Source organism: Alosa alosa, chromosome 6 (assembly GCF_017589495.1).
Source record: "Alosa alosa isolate M-15738 ecotype Scorff River chromosome 6, AALO_Geno_1.1, whole genome shotgun sequence".
NCBI lineage: Eukaryota > Metazoa > Chordata > Actinopteri > Clupeiformes > Clupeidae > Alosa > Alosa alosa.
In genome coordinates this window covers 8,161,577-8,180,857 of record NC_063194.1, presented here as the reverse complement: position 1 = coordinate 8,180,857, position 19,281 = coordinate 8,161,577, and the positions used below count along the sequence as shown (strand labels likewise).

The 19,281-nt window shown below is 49.7% G+C and overlaps 1 protein-coding gene across 1 annotated transcript in view; it reads right to left on the bottom strand.

Moving 5' to 3' along the window:
• Nucleotides 1-380: 380 nt before the first annotated feature.
• The window catches only part of caskin1 (CASK interacting protein 1), a 92,910-nt gene continuing 74,009 nt past the window's right edge, over nt 381-19,281 (bottom strand). The window contains 13 exon segments of the mRNA XM_048245307.1: nt 381-1,702; nt 1,998-2,385; nt 2,388-2,576; nt 2,808-3,594; nt 4,016-5,352; nt 5,690-5,828; nt 6,021-6,122; nt 7,785-7,895; nt 10,106-10,209; nt 10,660-10,756; nt 11,317-11,432; nt 13,669-13,773; nt 16,016-16,252. Coding sequence (XP_048101264.1) covers nt 1,606-1,702; nt 1,998-2,385; nt 2,388-2,576; nt 2,808-3,594; nt 4,016-5,352; nt 5,690-5,828; nt 6,021-6,122; nt 7,785-7,895; nt 10,106-10,209; nt 10,660-10,756; nt 11,317-11,432; nt 13,669-13,773; nt 16,016-16,252 — 3,809 coding nt within the window. The 3' untranslated portion in view covers nt 381-1,605.

The window sequence follows — 19,281 nt, the reverse complement described above, 5'->3', positions numbered from 1 at the left end:
GAGAGAGAGATAGAGAGAGACAGACAGACAGAGAAGCAGAGCAGTGGTTTGGGCCATAATGAGCTGGAGCAGCAGCAGCCATCCAGATACTTCAGAGAGCTGCATGAAGGATTGACCCGTCACAGCCGGCCATTCCAGTGAAAACAGTCACTGCCTCCAAACGGCACTCCTGGCTCCTGAGGCTGTCTAACAAGCTCCAGAGCCTCAGGATGGGGTCCACAGAGGATGACCACAGATGAGGCATCACACTGCCCCACGCCACTCTAGACTACACCACACCACACCACACCACAGCCAGCCAGGGAATAAGGAGCAACACAACATCCATACACACACGCTCACTGGCCTATACGTCAGGAAACCAAAAGGTTAATAGAGGGTGGGGAGGGGGGGGGCAGGGTTACAGATTTGGGGGCTGAAGGACGGTTGTAGATAGGTGGGTGAGAGGGAGGTGGAAGGGGGGCCTGTGCTTGAGAACGCAACGGATTCGTGGATCTGCACAGCGGGAACGGTGACTGAGAACTGGACACGCAGTTCAAAATAGGGGCCCAAAGCAAGAACATGAAGCAGGGTACACTGCCACTCCAATGATGTCATAGCAGAGTCAACATAGCAGACAACACTCTTCAGCAAGGCAACACTAGTGCCTCAATACATCAAGGGACTGATTATATTTTGTCCTGTTTGGTTATATATATATATATTTATATATATCTATGTATTTTCTTCTTTGTATCTGTCATGAAAGGTCCATATTTTTAAAACATGATAACACTTGGAACATTGAACATTAAATTAAAAACGTAAAAATGTTTTATATATATTTATATATTTATATATATATTACTGTACTAATGCATGACTCTCACTATGAGATTTTCTTTTAGATATAAACTTTCCTCATGCTTACAATGTACACATACCATATTTTTTTTAATCATTTATCAATGTCATCATTTCATATTGTTTTGTATTGTTTTTGCTAGTTATCTCTCACAATAGCTTGAAATATTTAAGGGACTCTGACTTGTACAAAAAGAAAATAACCCAAACCAAGTGGACAGACGGACAGTCCTTTTTTTTGTTTTTGTTTTTTTTGTTTATGCCACTGTGGTGGTGAGGCTTTGCCGGCCCTGCTTCGCCGGTCCCGCTCCTTTTGACGTGACGAACTCTCAACGTCTCTCGAGGAGCCGTGATCTAGCCCTGCAGTCCTGAGGTACTTCATCAGGGAGTTGTGCAGTCTGACAGGGAGGAGAGGAGAGGAGAGGTGGTTGGGGGTGGTGGCGTCTGTCCCGTGATTTTGGAAATGAGGAAATCAAGGAGGACAGCGAAGGGGGAGGGAGAGTGTGAATGAGAGAGACTGGAGGTTGGGGACCTATCGTTTTTGGTCGTAATAAATGGTGGACTATGGTGTTTAGGGGCCGGAGGAAGAGGGTTTTGGGAGGGTAGGAGTTGGTTGGTCATTATGACTGGTTGAGTGCAGTGTTTGGGGTCCGGGTGGAGAGGGGGGGTGGGGGGTCGTGGGAGTCGGTTGGTCGTCATTGTGCCCTTGTGCCCTTCTGGGGTCCTGAGGTGTTGCCGCGGCGACGCCCGTCTGTGCTCTGTCTACTCCAGCATGGCGTCCAGCTGGTCAGCCAGGTCGTCGAACATGCTGCCGATGTCGTCCAGGATGCTCCCTGTGCTCTTCTGCTCCACCACCGAGCTGCACACAAGACATAGGACACCGTTAGGGTGGCATGGAAGTGGCATTCACTTACAGGTAAAGGCACATTCGCAACAAGAACGATAAAAATAACGATAATATGAATGACAACGTCCACACATAACAATACTAATATTGTTAAATTAGTTATCTTTATAGCTATGGTGTGAAGTTATGGTGTGCCTTTTTTTCACAGGTAACATTAACTCTGGTAAAGTATAACAATCCTACTGTAACTCAAACTGAAATGAAATCGAGCCTGATCTCCTCTGGCCCGGTGCGGCGCACGACTCACTCTTTGTGCCCTTCCTCTTTGATCTTCTCCTCCACAGCCTGCAGCGCTGCGGCCAGAGACGCGCTGGTCTCCTCCAGCTTCTGATGCACGGCCTCGGGCACCACCGCCGCGGGTCCCAGCGTCCCGGGACTGGCCGCTGCTCCGGGACTCGCTGCAGCCCCCGGCCCGGGTGTGTTGGGCCCTCCGCTGGCCGCCGCGTCCATGGACACTCCGCTGATGGAGGAGCGCGGAGGCTTGACGGGCGGGGGCGTGGGCAGGGGACTGGGTGACGGGCCGGGGGTCTGGGGGGTCTGGGGCGTCTGAGGCGTCTGCGGGGTCTGTGGCGTTTGGGGCGTCTGCGGGCTTTGGGCGGGGGGGCTGGAGGTTTTGGAGGGCGTCGGTGCGGGGATGGCAGGAACGGGGGTGGGGAGGTGCCCGAGATCTTGGGTGTTGATGCCGCCGGTACCAGCTGCTTGGCCGGGGAGGGCGTGGGAGTGCCGGGGCTGGCGTTCATCGACGGGAGGACATTCTTCGGCTTTGGGGCGGTCGGAGGCGGAGCAGGTTTGGGCGAAACTGGAGGAGGTATTTTCTTTCCCTCGACTAGGTGAAGGTCAGGTGAGAGAGATGGAGGGAATGGAAAGAGGGACAGTGAGAAAACAAGACGGAGAGATGCACATGAGAGCAAGACAGTAAAATATATGACACTGAATTTGCACGTCAACAAAAACAAAACAATACCTCATCTGTCATTGTATGAGAATCTTAAATGACATTTCATGATTCACCAAAAACAAACCAAGCATGAAGCCAACTCTGTGTGTGTGACGTTACCTGGACTAGCTGGTCCCCCGGGTCCAGGGAAGGGGGCTTTCTTTGAGGTGGACACTACTGCCCCCTGCTTCTTCATATGCTGGGCAAGCACTGGCTTGGGGGACACCGGAGGCTTGACCTTGCGTGGGGTCTCGGCACCCTGACCACCCAGGTCAGCACTGCCTCTCCTCGGAGGAGCCCCATCGGTACTGTCCTGTGGTCTTGGCTGTTGCTGCTGCTGCTGCTGTTGTGGTTCACCAGACTCGGACGGCGGTCGCCTTTTGATGGTGCCGGTGCCGTTCTGGTACACCATGGGCATCTGTCCGTTCTGCATGTCCTCGGCGTCCTTGTCTCTGCTCTTGGGCCGGCGCTTGACCGTGTTGGACTCGGTCAGGTGGAACTTGGCGCCGTTGGCGTGCTGCTGCTGCTTGCTCCGCACGCGCCTCTTGAGGGTGGCGGTGGCGTCCACGCGCGACAGCTCCGCCTGGGGCAGGGAGTAAACGCTGTCGGGCATCTCCTCTCCGTCACCCTCGCCTTTCCCCTGCCTCGGACGCTGCTTGATGGTCAGCGTGCCTTCCTCAGCGAAGGGCAGGTTCTCAGCGGAGCTACCGCCGGAGCCCGGTTGGGCCTCAGGGCCTGGTCTGGGGTCAGAGGTCGTTGCCATGGGTCCTGGTCCCGGTCCCAGTGCCAGGCTGGCCTCCCGCTGGCCCCTGGCGGCTGCCACCAGGTCAGTGACTGGTCCACTGATGGTCCTGCGGCGGTTCACTACCTCACCATCCAGACCAATCGCATCGTGCTGCTTGCCCACCTGCAAAGGCAAAAGGTTTCACACTAGAGTATCCTATATAAAATATAAGAACACTCATAACAAAAATAATAACACTCATGCGTAAGATATAGACTTCAGTGACGTCTAACACCTAATCAGTCGGAGAAAGTCATTTTTATATCTGCCTTTATAGCTGTGTCGTTCTACATAAGGTGATCCTTGCTAAGGTTACTCCTGGCAACCTGTTTATCTGACATAGAACAGGTAATGGCCATTGTTTTGCACATCTGTATTGAATGAATATTGTATATTGATGTATTGGAAATATTGATATGTATTCTTGCATGGATATGTTCACTTACAGATGGCGACTTCTTTCAAAGGATCTGTTTATGAATTAAAGGGACTCATTTTAGAAGCATATTATTTGATGCATTCCTCAGCCTCTTGGCTGGTTTACCTGTAGGTAGTGTGGCGGTGCTTTCTGCAGGGCCCGGCCCTTGGCTCCTCCGCCGATGGACGACATCTCCAGCATGGCGGCGATGCTCCGGACGCTGCCAGCGCTGCCCGTGTCCACGGTGCCCCCCAGGTCGCTGGCGCGCCGCTGCGGGTGATAGTTGACCTCCAGGAGCGGGCCGCTGCTGCAGGGCTCGACGGGCACCTCGGTGAGGTTGCTGCTAGAGCTCGAGATGGCCGAGCTGGAGCGCTTGGGCGGCGGCGGGGGAGGGCCCTTCTTCTTGGGCCGCAGCGCGAACGACTGGCTGCGGTTGACGTTCTTGTCGGCCTGCCCGCGCATGGAGTTGCTGCGGCCCACGCGGTTCTGCACCGTGGCGTACTTTCCCCCTCCGCCACCATTACCACCGCCGCCGCCGCCAGCAGGTACGCCGAGCTCGTCCCGCTCCTGCTCGCTGTCGGACGCGGCGTATCGGTTCAGGCTGTGCGCGCGCTTCTTGGGCAGGCCCTGCTCGTCCTGCTCTGCAGGCTCGCCGTCGCCGTCTGGTGGCAGGCAGAGGAGTGGCACGGCCACGTTTGGCGCGGACTGCTGAGGGGCCGGTGGTGGGAGGACCTCCGTGGGCTCCGGCGCAGAGGTGACGGCCACCGCAGGGGGAGGGGGCCCCGAGTGGGCTGGCGGCGGGTGACCGCTGACCCTGTGTGTGGGCGACTGTGGGAGGGAGCGCGGCGACATGGGCCGGTCGCCCTGCGAGAGGAGGTGCGGACCAGGTTTGGACTTGGCTGGCGAGCCCGCGGCCTGCTGGGCCGAGCCCTTGGTCTTGGGCGTCTGCGGCGGGGTGTAGGGGGGCCCTGCCCCCTGCGGATACGACCGCGGCTGCTTACCCTGCGCAGACGACGACGACGACGACACGCTCCCCCTCTGTCCAGCCGGCTGGCTACTCTGCCTCATGGTGCGGGCCTCTTTCCTGGGCGGCCCGGGGTGCGAGGGCTCCTCGCTGTCCCGGCTCTTGCCCAGACTGTTCTCCTGGACGCTGCGGGACCGCTGGGCAGCTGCTGGGTGTGGGTGGGCACCGCCGCTGTTGGGGCGGGCCTCGGGCGGCCCCGGCTTGGGCTCACGTTCGGCGGGGGGTCGGCTGAGGGCCGCCTGCAGCTCCCCGCTCAGCTCGCTGTCCTGGAAGGTGCTCATCTTGGGCGACATGCACTCCCCGCCTTCGTAGGGCGGGCTCTCGATCGACATCACTTCCTGCGTGGGAGGGTGCTTCTTGCGCGGGGAGCCGCGACCCTCGGTGGCCTTCTGCAACTCAGCCAGTTTCTTCACGGCCAGCATCAGCTTCTTTTGATGGCCTGTGTGTGTGAGGGTGGTTGTGTGTGTGCGTGTGTGGGTGTGGTGTGTGTGTGTGTGTGTTTGTGTGTGTGTATGAGAGTTTGTGTGCATATCAAAATGAAGGGTAATCCATGAGAAACTCAGAAGCAAAAAAACATCACAAACCCAGAAACAGTGCATTTCAAAACAAAGCAATTACAGAAGCAATGGCACCAGCCTCATTAAGAAACCTACTCAGGCAACGAATTGAAACATTCCAGACTGCCCTGAAATTAATCACTCTGCCACATTGAATACATAATGCATGATTAATAACTCATTAATTAATGTAGGCAGCATTTTCTAAGCCATTCCTACCTAGCTTGGTGATCCCAATCTCCTGCAGGTCTTCCCACGTGATGTCGGTGATGAATTCAATGTTCTCATAACCGTTCTGGACCAGGACCTGGTAGTACTGACTCAGTCCAATCATAGATAGCCACTCTGCCAGATTGGCCTAGAAGTAAACACCCACAGACAGGGTTTAGAGTGGCCATGATATGCATGGGTGCTTGCATGTGAGTAAGTACATGAATGTGAGATAGAGAGAGAGAGAGAGAGAGATTGTGAAAGAAATAGAGAAAAAAAGTAGTAATCTTCCACTCTTCCAGAGAGAGAGATGAAGAGAGAGTAGCGGTCTCCCACTCACAGGTTTTTGCTCGGGGAGCCACTCCGTTATACTGAGCTTGTTGATCTCAGAGGTCATCTTCTTGCGGTGACCTGGCTTGGTCACACCAATGGCCGTTAGATCCTGGAGCAAACACACACCACACACACACACACCACCGATATCATTCCCCTCATCAGAGACACTTCAATACACACGCCGTCATTTGTGCACAGACACTAATATATGGACAAGACACAGACACACATGAATACACATTTGGTAAAAATAGTTGCATATGCACACATACTGTACAGACACACACACTTAAATACAGACAGACACACAGACAGACACACACACACACACACACACACATAAAGACTGGGTTTCTGTGTTCTCTGAAATGATGAGGAATGCAGTGAGAATCCCAAAAGAAATGGAGAATAAAGCAAAAAAAGAACAATTGCTCTAGGTGACAGAAGAAGCCTTTTCAGAGTACCCTTCAATAACAAAGCCAAACACATCCAAAGTTTGCAATAGTTCTCTACACTTCTCTATGTCTTGCTAATCAATCTATTTTCTTTCAGTGCTAGAAGACTCATGTAATTAAGGTGCTATTGAATTTGTCTAAGAGCTAAATTGCTATATGAGACTGAACTGATTGCGAAAAAAAACTAATTTTCGCTTTGCCTAATTCTCCTATGTAAGTGAAGCCACTGAGAAATAAAATCAAAAGATTTAATTAAAAAACGTCCACACAATCAATAGAACAATTTGCTATTCTCTAGCCAGTTTGCCTCTTGCCATCATACGCCCTTTTTCTACTGAAAGAATTCATAGATTAATTTACTTTCCATTATATAATTATTGGATTTAGATCAACAGTGATCTTCAGTCTAAGTTAAGATCATTAGTCATTGATCCCCATCTTTGCGGTCTAAGTCTGGACAGTTTCATTCTGCTCTGTTTAATTCTCTCTGTCTGCACTGGACAGACAGGAGGAGAATCTCATTAAAACATAGCTTGTCTTCATCAGTCGCCACCTGTGCAACAGCTATGAGTAGACTGCCACAGTGCTTATCTCTGTTTCACACAAGTGAGCAGCACAGTAGGACTGTACAGTGAGAGTGACACATTTTCTTTTCTGTGAGGGAACAGCAGATCCAGGACTGTCTTTCTTTTCCTTTTTCTTTTTTCTGTTTGGCAGAGACAGACTGTGACCAAAGTGTCTAATCCCTCACTGAGAAGTCAGCTGGCGACAAAATCTTTTTCCCAGAAGACAAAACAGACAAGGGGGAGAAGGACACATAGTGTAGACGACACAGACAAACATGGCGGCAGCAGCGACCTCAGTAGCAGGTGCGTGAAGAGGCAGGGTGGGGCGCGGTTAGTGGGAGCATGCCGTTTGGCGCTCATGGTTTGGCTCAGGGCTCACGGTGACAGGTTGGGAAAGATCTTCATCGTGCCCACTCGCAGGGTGGGGGTGTGCCTGGGGTGGGGGTGGGGTTGGGGTGTGGTGGGGTGGTGGTGGAAGGGAGCAGTGTGGCCAATCAGATTTGCCGGCTTTTCCAATCCGGCCCACGCACAAAAACTCAACCCACTGGCGACATCCAGCAAAGGGGCGTGAGAGAGGACAGTTTGGAATGTTGTGTCATTGGGTCAGCTGATACTTGGCTGGGCACTGGCTCATGCTGGAGGTCTGGTGGTGATATGCTCACGGAAGACAGGGTTGTCATTTTTGTTTAGTTTATTGCTTTTATTTGGGGGTGTCAGAGGGGTCGGGGAAGTTGTTGTAGCTCTTACCTCTGGGGTCATACGGCTAATGGTGGCAATGTCATAGCCCGCGCTGATGAAGTTTGGAGCGTAGACTTGCAGCTGAAATTCGCTCAGCCATTGGACAACAGCCTCTGAGCTCTAGAAAGAGAAGATAGGCGGCAGTCTGTCACTGACTCTGTGTGACGCGGCCAGGGGGAGGGAAGAGAAGGGAGGGAGGAGGGGGGAGGGGGAAGGGGGAAGGGGGAAGGGGGGGTTAGCTTCTGAGGACGGAGTGAGGTCAGTTGTCAGGAGGAACGTCTCACACTCCTCCACTGCCCCAAGAGGAGCCAGACCAATGACCTAATCAGTGACCTCAACACTCATTTCTCTCTCTCTCTCTCTCTCTCCCCTCTCTCTCTCTCTCTCTCCCTCTTTCTCTCTCTCTCTCCCTCCCTGTCCACTCTGCCCCACTCTCCCTTGGCTCCTCTCTGCCCTGCTCCACTGGTCGGTTTGGACAGCTCCAGACTCTCTGTTAGCTCAGGGGGGCCTGACCAGCATCACACATGAGGCTGTGCTCAGTAAAGGGCAGTGGGGTGTGGGACGGGCCCAGTGTGCTGCTGTGGGGGAGTCCAGTGGAGGAGGGCTGCCTGCCTGAGAGATCTTTGTTTATTGTGCTAGCCTACAATGCTAAGGGGGTTGGTCCATTAAATGTACTTTTGTTAGTTGACATTATTAATATTATATTTTATGTGTTGGTTAGGTTTATAGTTTTCTTTCCCCCTTGCTTAGAATCATTTACACTGTGCCATGACTAGGTGGATGGGATACTTTATAGCAAATCTACTGAGCAACACCATTCCCATTTCTCATGTACACAGCTACTGTGCTGTAAATGCTAACAAGCTAAAATAGTACATGCTAATGAGCCTCTCAACATTCAGCATCCTGCCAAGACCTTTAAGGCTGGCAACAGATGAAAGGCCCTGCCTGCCTGCCTGCCTGCCTGGTGAAAGGCCTCTCCTCCAGACGTGGGAGGATGCAGCTCATCATGCGAATGGAGCCAAGAAATAGACGAGGAGGAGGAAAAGGAGGAAGAGGGAATCTGTGTGTGTGTGTGTGTGAGAGAGAGAGAGATAGAGAGCGAGAGCGCGCGAGAGAGAGAGAGAGAGAGAGAGAGAGAGAGAGAGAGAGAGAGAGAGAGAGAGAGAGAGAGAGAGAGTCTGGGAGAGGAGTGGCAGATGGTCCAGCTCAGTGGAGCCGGGATCCCAGCGTACGGCCAGCAGCTCCACCGGGCCCTGCTGGGCGCATTCTGTCCACGGTGCTGCTGAGTGACCAAAACTAGCTCACTCAGTGGTTATTACGCTACACCAGTCATGCAACAGTAAGCATGTTTCAGACATGAGAAGCAGCTGCTAGCTTTCCATCTCAACCAACTACCAGGAGAGGTGGTGATCACTACTTCACCCTGTGAAGAAGCCCATAGGGCAGAATCATCCAGACCTCACAATAAGACATTTCTGTGTGTCACCTGTGACCGGTGACATTCCATCACATCACAAAGATTATGGTTGTTAATGTTTGTTAGCTTTCAGCTGTCTGGGTTTAGTTTTGTCAGGTGGACACTCAGAACCACGTGCTTAGTGTTCATGAGAGCAGTTGAGGGGTTTGACCAGTCTTGACCAAACCATGGATCACAGCACCATGCTACCCACACCTCAACATCCTGCCATTTTTGTTTGTGTGCTTGTTCGTTGGGTACTCTTTGAAAAGAAAATACTTAAAGCAAACTGTGACAACAACTGAAAGACAATCAAACACGGCAACTGATTCAACAACATAAAGCAACTGCAATGGAACTCCTGAAGCTTAAAAGAATAGCACAACAATAACAACAACAACGACAACAACAATCAGAAATGAACTCTGAACCACAGGACAGCTGTGTGTCCTTCTCAGTTAGTGAATCTGACCGAAGGCGAGAAACACAGAGAGACAGATAGCCAGAGGTTTAGAGAGAGAACAGAACCAGACAGAGAGAGAGAGAGAGAGAGAGAGAGAGAGAAGGAAAAAGAGAAGCTTTTGGAGAGGAAGAGGAGAGGAGACCGCGGAGAGGCGAAGCGAAGCCCACTCACCGAATCGTGGCTGCAGCCGAACGCCCGCAGCACGGACGAGGCCAGCTGGGAGAGGAAGTGTTGGGGCAGCATCCTCAGTGTGCCACCGCAGAGTGTGTGTGAGACTGTGTATGCCGGTGTGTGTGTGTGTGTGTGTGTATGTGTGTGTGTAAGTGAGTGTGTGTGTGTGTGCGTGAGCTGGTGAGGCGAGGTAAGGGTAAGGGTAGAGAAACTGTGGTCCGTGAGGGAGCCACTTACCTTCGGCTCCGATGGCCCCTCCCCTTTCCTCGGAGGACCCGCCTCCCCGTATGGCTGCTCGTGGAGGGGACAGCTCGACACACTCTGACTGCGTGAGGAGGAGCCTACAAGAAACAAACACGCGTGTTACACACACACACACACACACACACACACACACACACACACACACACACACACACACACACACCACACACACACACATTCACACATTGGCAGACCACAACAAATCACATTCGCTGCCTTGTAACCAACTAGTCCCCTCAACCAATCAAATCAGAGCTACGCTCCCGCCCACACTGATGGCTGCTAGTGTGCCATCTGCCCGTGAGGAACTGCGGCCAAGTCCACTGAGCATCTCAGGGGACGCTGATGATGACACATCTTACATCATGTCCAGTGTGTTCTGGGATGTAGGTGAGAGAATGTAAGATAAGACCAAATCGTAACACACACACACACACACACACATACACTCACACACACACACACACACACACACACACACACACACACACACACACAATTCTTCTATGTCTTGCAATCATACTAACCCTTTAAGGTGCCACCTGATGGCTGATCCAGAGACTTGGACTGTTCCATCAGGTGTTCCTTGGCCTTTGCAGATTGGGACAGGACCGTTGCCAGAAGCTACAGGTGGCACCACAGAAAAATGTCATCATCATGAACACATTACCCAAGTGCTTTGCTATACTGATAATATCACTATAGTAAAAAAAATGTCAAAGCCCAAGGTCATCCAATAACAATGTGCTATTCAACCCCCTGAACCTATGACTTTAAGATGGTTAGTGTCTTGCTCTGCTGGAGACAATGGCGTCGTGGTTCAAGTAAAGAAGTAATACTGAAGATATAATACTGCACGTCCCGCTGAAAGAACCCAATTATTTAGTGATTGCTTAGCATCGAAGCATTTTACAAATCATTTGGACTCGACTAGTTATCTGTCGTGTTGGTGGTCTCATTGCTTGTTTCAGAGACACATCTTGCTCTCCCTGTCGTCTCAACACAAACTCAGAATAGATCAGCACAACCTCAAGATCACTATTGATCAGTAAGGAAATCCATAGAGTTGACATCCCATACTAAACAGGCTTCTTACTGTAATACATGAATCTTTTATTGTTATTTTACCTCTGGTGTGTGTGTTTCTGTGTGTGTGAGTGTTTCTGTGAGTGTGAGAGACTCACCTTGACCCCCTCTGCCTGGGCGTGGATGATGTTGGTGCTGCTTGCACTTTGCCCACTGCCAGAGGAACGGGCACTAGCCACGCTGCCCGAGCTGCCCACACTACTGCGGTCGCCACCTGGAACAATACGACACACACACACACACACACACACACACACACACACACACACACACACACACACACACACACACATCCACATTCAAACGCACATGCACCAACACACATATTCACACGCACACATACAGGGACGTACACACACACATTCACACAGATACACGTACACACACATTCATAGTCAGTGCTGGCAGTCTTTCATTTAACCACAATACAAACTCCAAGCCTCATGCTGCATTGCAATGCACTGAAGGTCCACCACACACAAACACACACGCACACACACACACACACACACATACAAGCCAGGGGCGTGAGTGGTGTGGAAGTGAACAAACCCACGCTCACAAATAAGTGCGCCCACACACACACACACACACACAGTCATGCACATCGCTCTTGACTTGCTGACTGATGCAGAAAATGGACCTAGAGACAGACAGCGTGATAGACAGATGAGCTAGACTGTGAACGCCTCACGCATCAGTAAGGCTTAGACACTGTATCACATGGCAGAGTGCAGACAGCGTGGACATGGCACACACACACACACACACACACACACACACACACACACACACCAGGCAGAAGAGGGCAGACTAGGCTTGCGGGCCCAGGCCCAGACACACACGCACACATACAGTACACATACACATACACACACCAAAGTGGACAAACAGACCCATAACACTGCCTGACTTTCTGACCCTAATGAACTGCTCATCCCCTCCACTGGGAATGCCGGATGTGTGTGAGCATGTGTGTGTATGCATGCATGCACTGGGGCTATTTCTGTGTTTATGGGTCTGTCTGTAGGGGTGTGTGTGTGTGTGTGTGTGTGTGTGTGTGTGTGTGTGTGTGCATTGAGAAGTTGTATGAGTACGCATTTTACATGAGTTGGCATGAGCTATGTTTTTGTGCACATGTGCTTATGGACTATAAGGATAATGTGGGTGTATGTACTGTATGGCAGTGTGTATGGGTATGTGTGTGTGTGTGTGTGTGTAGCATCTATGTGTCCATGTGTAGCATGTGCGTGTGTGTGTGTGTGTGTGTGCATGTGTAGCATGTGTGAATGGGTGTGTATGTGTGTGTGTACATGTGTGTCTGTGTGTAGCATCTGTGTGTGGGTGTGTCTGTGTAGCATGTTTGTGTGCGTGTAGCATCTGTGTGTGTGTGTGTAGCATCTGTGTGTGTGTGCATGTGTGTGTGCATGTGTGTGTGCATGTCTGTGTGTGTGTAGCATGTGTGAGTGGGTGTGCGTGTATGTGGGTGTGTATGTGTGTGTGTGTGTGTGTATGTGTGGATATGTATGTGTATGTGTATGTGTATGTGTATGTGTGTGTGCATGTGTGTATGTGTGTTTGTGTGTGTGTGTGTGTAGCATCTGTGTGTCCACACGCACTGCTGCCGATGGCCATGATGTCTGATGTCAGTGGAAGCCAGCAGGGCTGATGGGAGCTTGGCTGCGACCCCGGCCGCCAGCCGCGAGCGAACGAGCCAGCGAGCGAAACGAGTGAGGTCAGACACGCAGCAGCTGCTCACAGCAGGCCTCGCCGTGGGAGGGGGGGGGGAGGAGGGAGGAGAGGAAGAGGAAGAAAGAAGGAAGGAAGGAAGGAAGGAAGAGGGGGATAGAGAGAGGACACCGACAGAAGCAGGCTTGGGTCAAGTATGTATCTAAGGCACATGGCAGTGGCCCCACTGCGCCAGGGCTCGGACTAATGACTCTATCTGCCACAAGTGATCTCCAGGCCACAGCCACTGAGAACAAGCTAGGCTGTTTTTAAAGAGGACGAGGTCCATGGCTCACCAGAGGCAGATATTACAGAATGAGTAATCAGACACCACTTAAGTCTCTTATAGAACTACCGACATTAGGAAATCTTCTCCCTGTTGGAAAAAAGGCCAATTCTTCAGACACATTCTAAGACATTCACAGCGCGCATACACACATTCAAGGAGCTGCGATTGCTTCTGGAGTGTCCTGATAGGGAGATGGAGAACGTTTTAGTTTTCCCCCTGTACTTTTTACCCTACCCTAGATGTGGAATAGCGATTTAGCAAGTAGAGCATATGCTTATGGATACATCTTCAACCCAGACCTTCAGACCAAGGGGAGGGGGGGAGGTGCATGGTTGAGGAGGAGGAGGAAGAGAGATGGGGGAGGTGCATGGTTGAGGAGGAGGAGGAAGAGAGATGGGGGGGTGGGCAGGGGGAGCAGGCCTGCTGCCGTTACCTGCCGCCGGTTTGCGCAGCACCCAGATCTCCTCACTGCTGCCGCCCTGCTGGCCGCCGCTGGGAGTGGGCGAGCCGTGAGGGCTGGACTCCGAGCCGCGAGAACCTTCAACACAGAAACCAGCGTTAACGCCGCCGGGGGCCCAGTGGCCGCTCACCGCTCAGGCTGCACCCCCTGACGGGCCCATGGATAGCCCCCCCCCTTCCAAGGTACGCCACCGCACCCCCGACACCCCATGGGCCTCCCAGAGCACCCCTCCGAGCCTGGGGACCACTTATGCGTGGCCCGCAAGCGAGAGGTACAGAATTTAGGCAGGGCAGGCGCTGAGGAGACCCACCAGTCCACCTGGCAATATTCTTATAAAGATTAGCGCTTATCTTATTGTATCGTATCTTATCTTATCTTCTTACCTTCATACACACAGTCATTCTTTCTCTCACACACACAGTGCATGCCACACACACACACATATATATTGTATATTCACACATATATATATGAGAAACATTTATATACAGTTATACACAAATATAATATGCATGTATATCAACATATACATACAATATATATACCTCAGGGAACAGGTGTGCAAGGAGAGGAAACATATATATAATATATACAGATATATTTATATATGTTGGTTATTTTGTTTCAGAGGAGAAATTGCAGTGCATTACAAGTGCATAACCCATCTGGAATCTCAAGGTCAATAGAAACTGGTGAAGAGCATTTTGGGGTTTATTAATGTGCAAGGATCCCAGAAAAGACAAAAAGATTAATGACCAAGCCTTTGTTGATAAACAGATGTCTATTTTTACCTGAAATAGCAACTGTTTTGGAGATATATGTATAGATTGCCCTGGTACACCCAGCAGAAATATGGGCCTGAACCTGCATGGCTTAGATGTCCTCACTATGTTGACTAGCTTTTGGGCACTGTTGACTTGATTCACTGATGTCAATTAGTATCAGTCTACCAACAGGAAATTAAAATTCTATATTACTGGTACTCTCTCAACAGTTGTAGTGTAAATAAAGAAAAATAAAGAAATAGTTATGAACATAACTAAATAGTTATAAATGAATCTGCCAATGTGTGAAAGCACCAATCTACTACCATGCAAATAAAAAATGCTAGAGCTTCTGTGAAGACATTAAGTGACTGAAGTTCCTTCAGTGATTTAAAGCGTTCTGTTCTTTGTTCTTCAGATGTGTGAAAAGGCTTAGGCTTTAAAAACAGGCAGCAGTCAGCAGGTAACTCATTTTGAGTATTGTCCAGGCAGCAAGAGCTACGGAATTGATGCTTCAGTGACAAAGAGAAAAGCGGCAGGCAAAGCCAGTCCGAAGCGTAACTTCCAGATTGCACACGACCATTTGTCACTGTCAGCATTGAAGTCAAGTGCAAGTCGGCTTAAATTTGGAGAACTGCACAAGGCCTCGGGATTAAAGAGACACAAAGCAAGACAGATTTATGAGAGGAATAGATTAGAGGAAAGAGATACACACACACACACACACACACACACACACACACACACACACACACGTTCACAGAGACGTGGCATACAGAGACACTGGAGGACTTGATGCATTCACACACTGATGGGAGATGTCAAAGGAGCTGCACTTCCTGGATCGTTAGCGGGCAAATGGCCATGCATTCTGTCAGTCAGTCTGGTTTGGAGAGAGGATTTGGATAGAAGCAAAGCTGTGGGAGAGAGCACCTCACATACGAGCGCACTACCACAGCAGAGAGAGGGAGAGAGGGAGGCAGCGGCCAGTGGTGGACACAAGTACAGAGGGAAACAAACAAATAAAAGAAAACAAAAAATCCTTTCAGAATAAACAGAGCCCAATAGGTTCTCCCCTTTTCCAGCCTTAAGGACACTACTCAAGTGGGTCTCTGTTTTTTTGTTCTCTCGTCTGTGTTCTGATGGACAGACTTGGTATTTGAAACTAGAATGGCTATCTATCTATCAAACGGATAGAGAATAAGTCTTGTTAGGCATATATTGATATTGTTAGAAAACAAAACTACTGGGGACCGGTCTAAGAATTGAATAAAAGAGACAACGGAAAAAAAGGCAAACACACAAAAATACCATATAATTAATAAGCAAAAAAAGCTTATTCAAAAAGCTCAAAGGAATGTCTGTTTTGCCACACCAGTGAACAACTGTAATTTTGTGAAATGATGAAGTGATCTGACGGATAAATCCAAATTTAATGACATAAAGATCATTCCCTCAAGCTTAGTGAGTAATAATAATTATAATAATAATAATAATAATAATAATAATAATAATAATAATTTTGAAGCAGTGGAGGCAGTATTGGGGGCCTGTACCTTGTCCACAGGGCAGATCTCCTGAGGTGCTTTCAGACCTGTTATAGCCAAAGGAAGTGAAAAGGGGCTGATGGGATTGATGATGGTTGGGCGGAGGTGGAGGAGGCGGCAGGATATGATACTGATGGCACGACTCGCCGTTGACCACGGCTGCCGGGGCGCTGGCTGGCGCGCTGGCTGGCGCGCTCAGCTGTATCTTTTGATACTGTTGGGTATTAATGACTGTGCTCCATGAACCTAGATACGACAACAACAACAACAACGACGACAACAAACAACAAGCGACGAGAAGGACAACACAACAGAAAAGGACAAAGAAGAAAAGGAGAAAGGAAAAAAAGAAAACAAAAAGAACATGTAAGAGAGAACAAACATAAAATCACAAAATTAAGAAAACAAAACACAAAACAAACAAACAAAGCGTTCAGAAAGGGTTAAATGAATGAAACATAAGTAAGTCAACATAACAACAACACAAGTCAACGGAAAATTACGGAGGGAAATTAAAAGTGTTAAAAAAACAAATCAGCTGCCATCTGATTCTGTTCTTTTATTCTCTCTCCCTTGACCCAAAATATGCTATTATTCTATTTCTAAATAGTCATTAATCAATAATGTTGCATAATATACATATGCATGCTCACTGTATCATCTATGACGAGAGTGGATGAACACATATATACATGTGCGTCCACTTACATTTACATATATATATATATATATTTATACAAAATTAATGGGGCTGATGTAAATGGCTGGCTATCTTGCCAGGGTTAAGCGTAATCGTGCATGTATTTAATATAGATATGATGTTAAGCGTAATCGTGCATGTATTTAATATGGACATGATGTTATCTATCTATGGAATATTCACCATGTCCACTCTGTGTTCTCTATGCAGAAGGATACGTAATGGCCACCTGATGGTAGGTCCAGAGACAGAGCTCTCTATTTCTCTCTTGCATCGTGCTGCTGCCATGCACTCTTACATTCTTAGCATGTGTGTATGTGTATGTTTGTGTATGTGTGTGTGTGTGTGTGTGTGTGTATTCCTCTCTGTGTACATGTGTGTGCCTGGTTTGGAGAGTGAGTGTCTGTGAGAGAGTTGTCTTTTTTTCATGGCCTGCGGTGTGCTGAGCGATGACTCACGCAGCCCTGTAGGAAGGCTGTGTAGATAAAAGCCAGCCATCTATCAGCCTAGTTAGCAGTGAAGTACACTGCACTGCTGCCTCCGAGATGTGAGTGTGGCTCTACACACTCTTCTGGCTTCCACTGGCTTCACCACCTTGCACATGTGGAGTGTGTATGTGTGTGTGTGCATATGTGTGTGTGTGTGCATGCGCGCGCGCGTGTGTGTGTGTGTGTGTGTGTGTGTGTGTGTGTGTGTGTGTGTGTGTGTGTGTGTGTGTGTGTTTGTGTGTGTGTGTGTGTGTGAAAGTGCACTGTATGACAGTGTGATAATTCTACATAGAGTGAGCAGTGAGCAACAGATGGGAGAGGGTGAGTGTGGGTTAAGTGACTGCTGAAGCGATACTGAAGCGAGCACATATAACACACACACACATTCACAACCACACACTCACACATGGCCAAGCAAACTCTCGCTCTCTCTCACACACACACACGCACATACACAGAGGAGGCTCTGCCAGACTGAAGCATGAGATATATACAGTCATACACAGATGATAACACTGAAAAAAACACCCTAGCCACCTTAAGCAAATGACTGAAGCAACAGCACTGGGCATGCTTGTGGTGCTATTGTATTTGGGACGCTTCCTCTAGAGCGAGTGTCCTTTTCACGGTTGAGCTAAAAGAGCTCCGGTGAGTCATTTGACCCCTCAGGTCTGTCTGAGTGGAATCAGGGTGAGAGGGAGGGAGGAGGAGGGCCAGCGATCCTCTTCAGGCACTGTGGTGCTTAGAAAGCGTTTCTCTCTCCCTCTCTCTTTCTTTCTCGCTCTCTCTCTCTCTCGCTTTTCCTTGGCAGGAGAGGAACGGGGGCTCTCTCTCTCTCTCTGAATAGCTGTTTTTCATCCCTCTCTCCCTCCCTTTATTCTCTCTCCAGCTGGCGGAAATTCTGAGCACGTCGGCTGTCCGTCTCGAGGCTTGGCATCCCCGCTGAGGGGTTCGGAGTGCGCTCAATCGCTGTCGTCTCCTCCGCAAGAGTCTGACAAGCGGGAAGTGTGTGGCTGTCTGCCACCTGCTCATTACTGTCACCTGGCATTATGCAAACACACACACACGCACCCACGCACACACACCCATACGTGCAGATGCACACTTACAGTCATGCAAACACACTGACTCTTATTTTGTCTCTTTCTTTGCATTCAGCACCTCTATGATTTGATTTATGGCCCATCATCTTAACTTCCCAGAATGCAGCAGACTAAGTCACAGACGTGACCCCAATCTAACCAGGGCTGCCCTGCCCTGCTTAAAGTCAGACAATTGTCTCGCATCCCCCTTGAAAAATCCTCCTGGATGTAAATGGCCACTAACTGGTTGCGGTTGCACAACATGCTGCACTTCCCCACATAATGTAAAAGGAAATGAATGACAATAACAAAAATCAAGCCAAATGTTTTTGCCTCGGAGTTTCATTAAATTAGCCATTGTTTTCTAACCAAATAATACTGATTTTAAAAATACACACTGAACAGATGGGTAACTTCTTCAGATGACGTCCACTACTGAGCGCCATCTGTAATCGGAAAGCTAGCCGCAGATGTTGTGACTGGCAGCGCCACTTCGCGCTGGCCTAAAGTGGTGAGTCAGTGCGAGTAATTGTGTCACGCTGAATCGCAGCGTTTCCCAGACTCGCCCCGATCCTCCCAGTCTCCTCTAGGCATCAGTGCAAATCCTGTCAGCTGTGCTCGCCGCTCACGTGATGCAAACATACATTATCAAGCAGCCAGGATTTGGCAGTGGCCGTCATGGAGGTTGTCATGGTAACGCCGTTAGGAAAAGCTGGACTGTGTGTATGTGTGTGTGTGTGTGTGTGTATTTTTTTTAGATCTGGCTGTCAATGGCTGCTGTTGCCCCAGTAGAGAGCAGACAGGAGGCACACACACACACACATACAGGAACACATTGTGTGAATGGTGGGACTGATGCATTGATTACCAGCAGAGGGCGACCTTTCAACCTTAATGAGGGATCTCTTAGCTGTCTAAAATCCCAGAAGGTCGGAGAGAATACTACTGACACATAGAGAATACCAGCGACATTTGTGCCCCATATATCACTCTTGATAACACTAC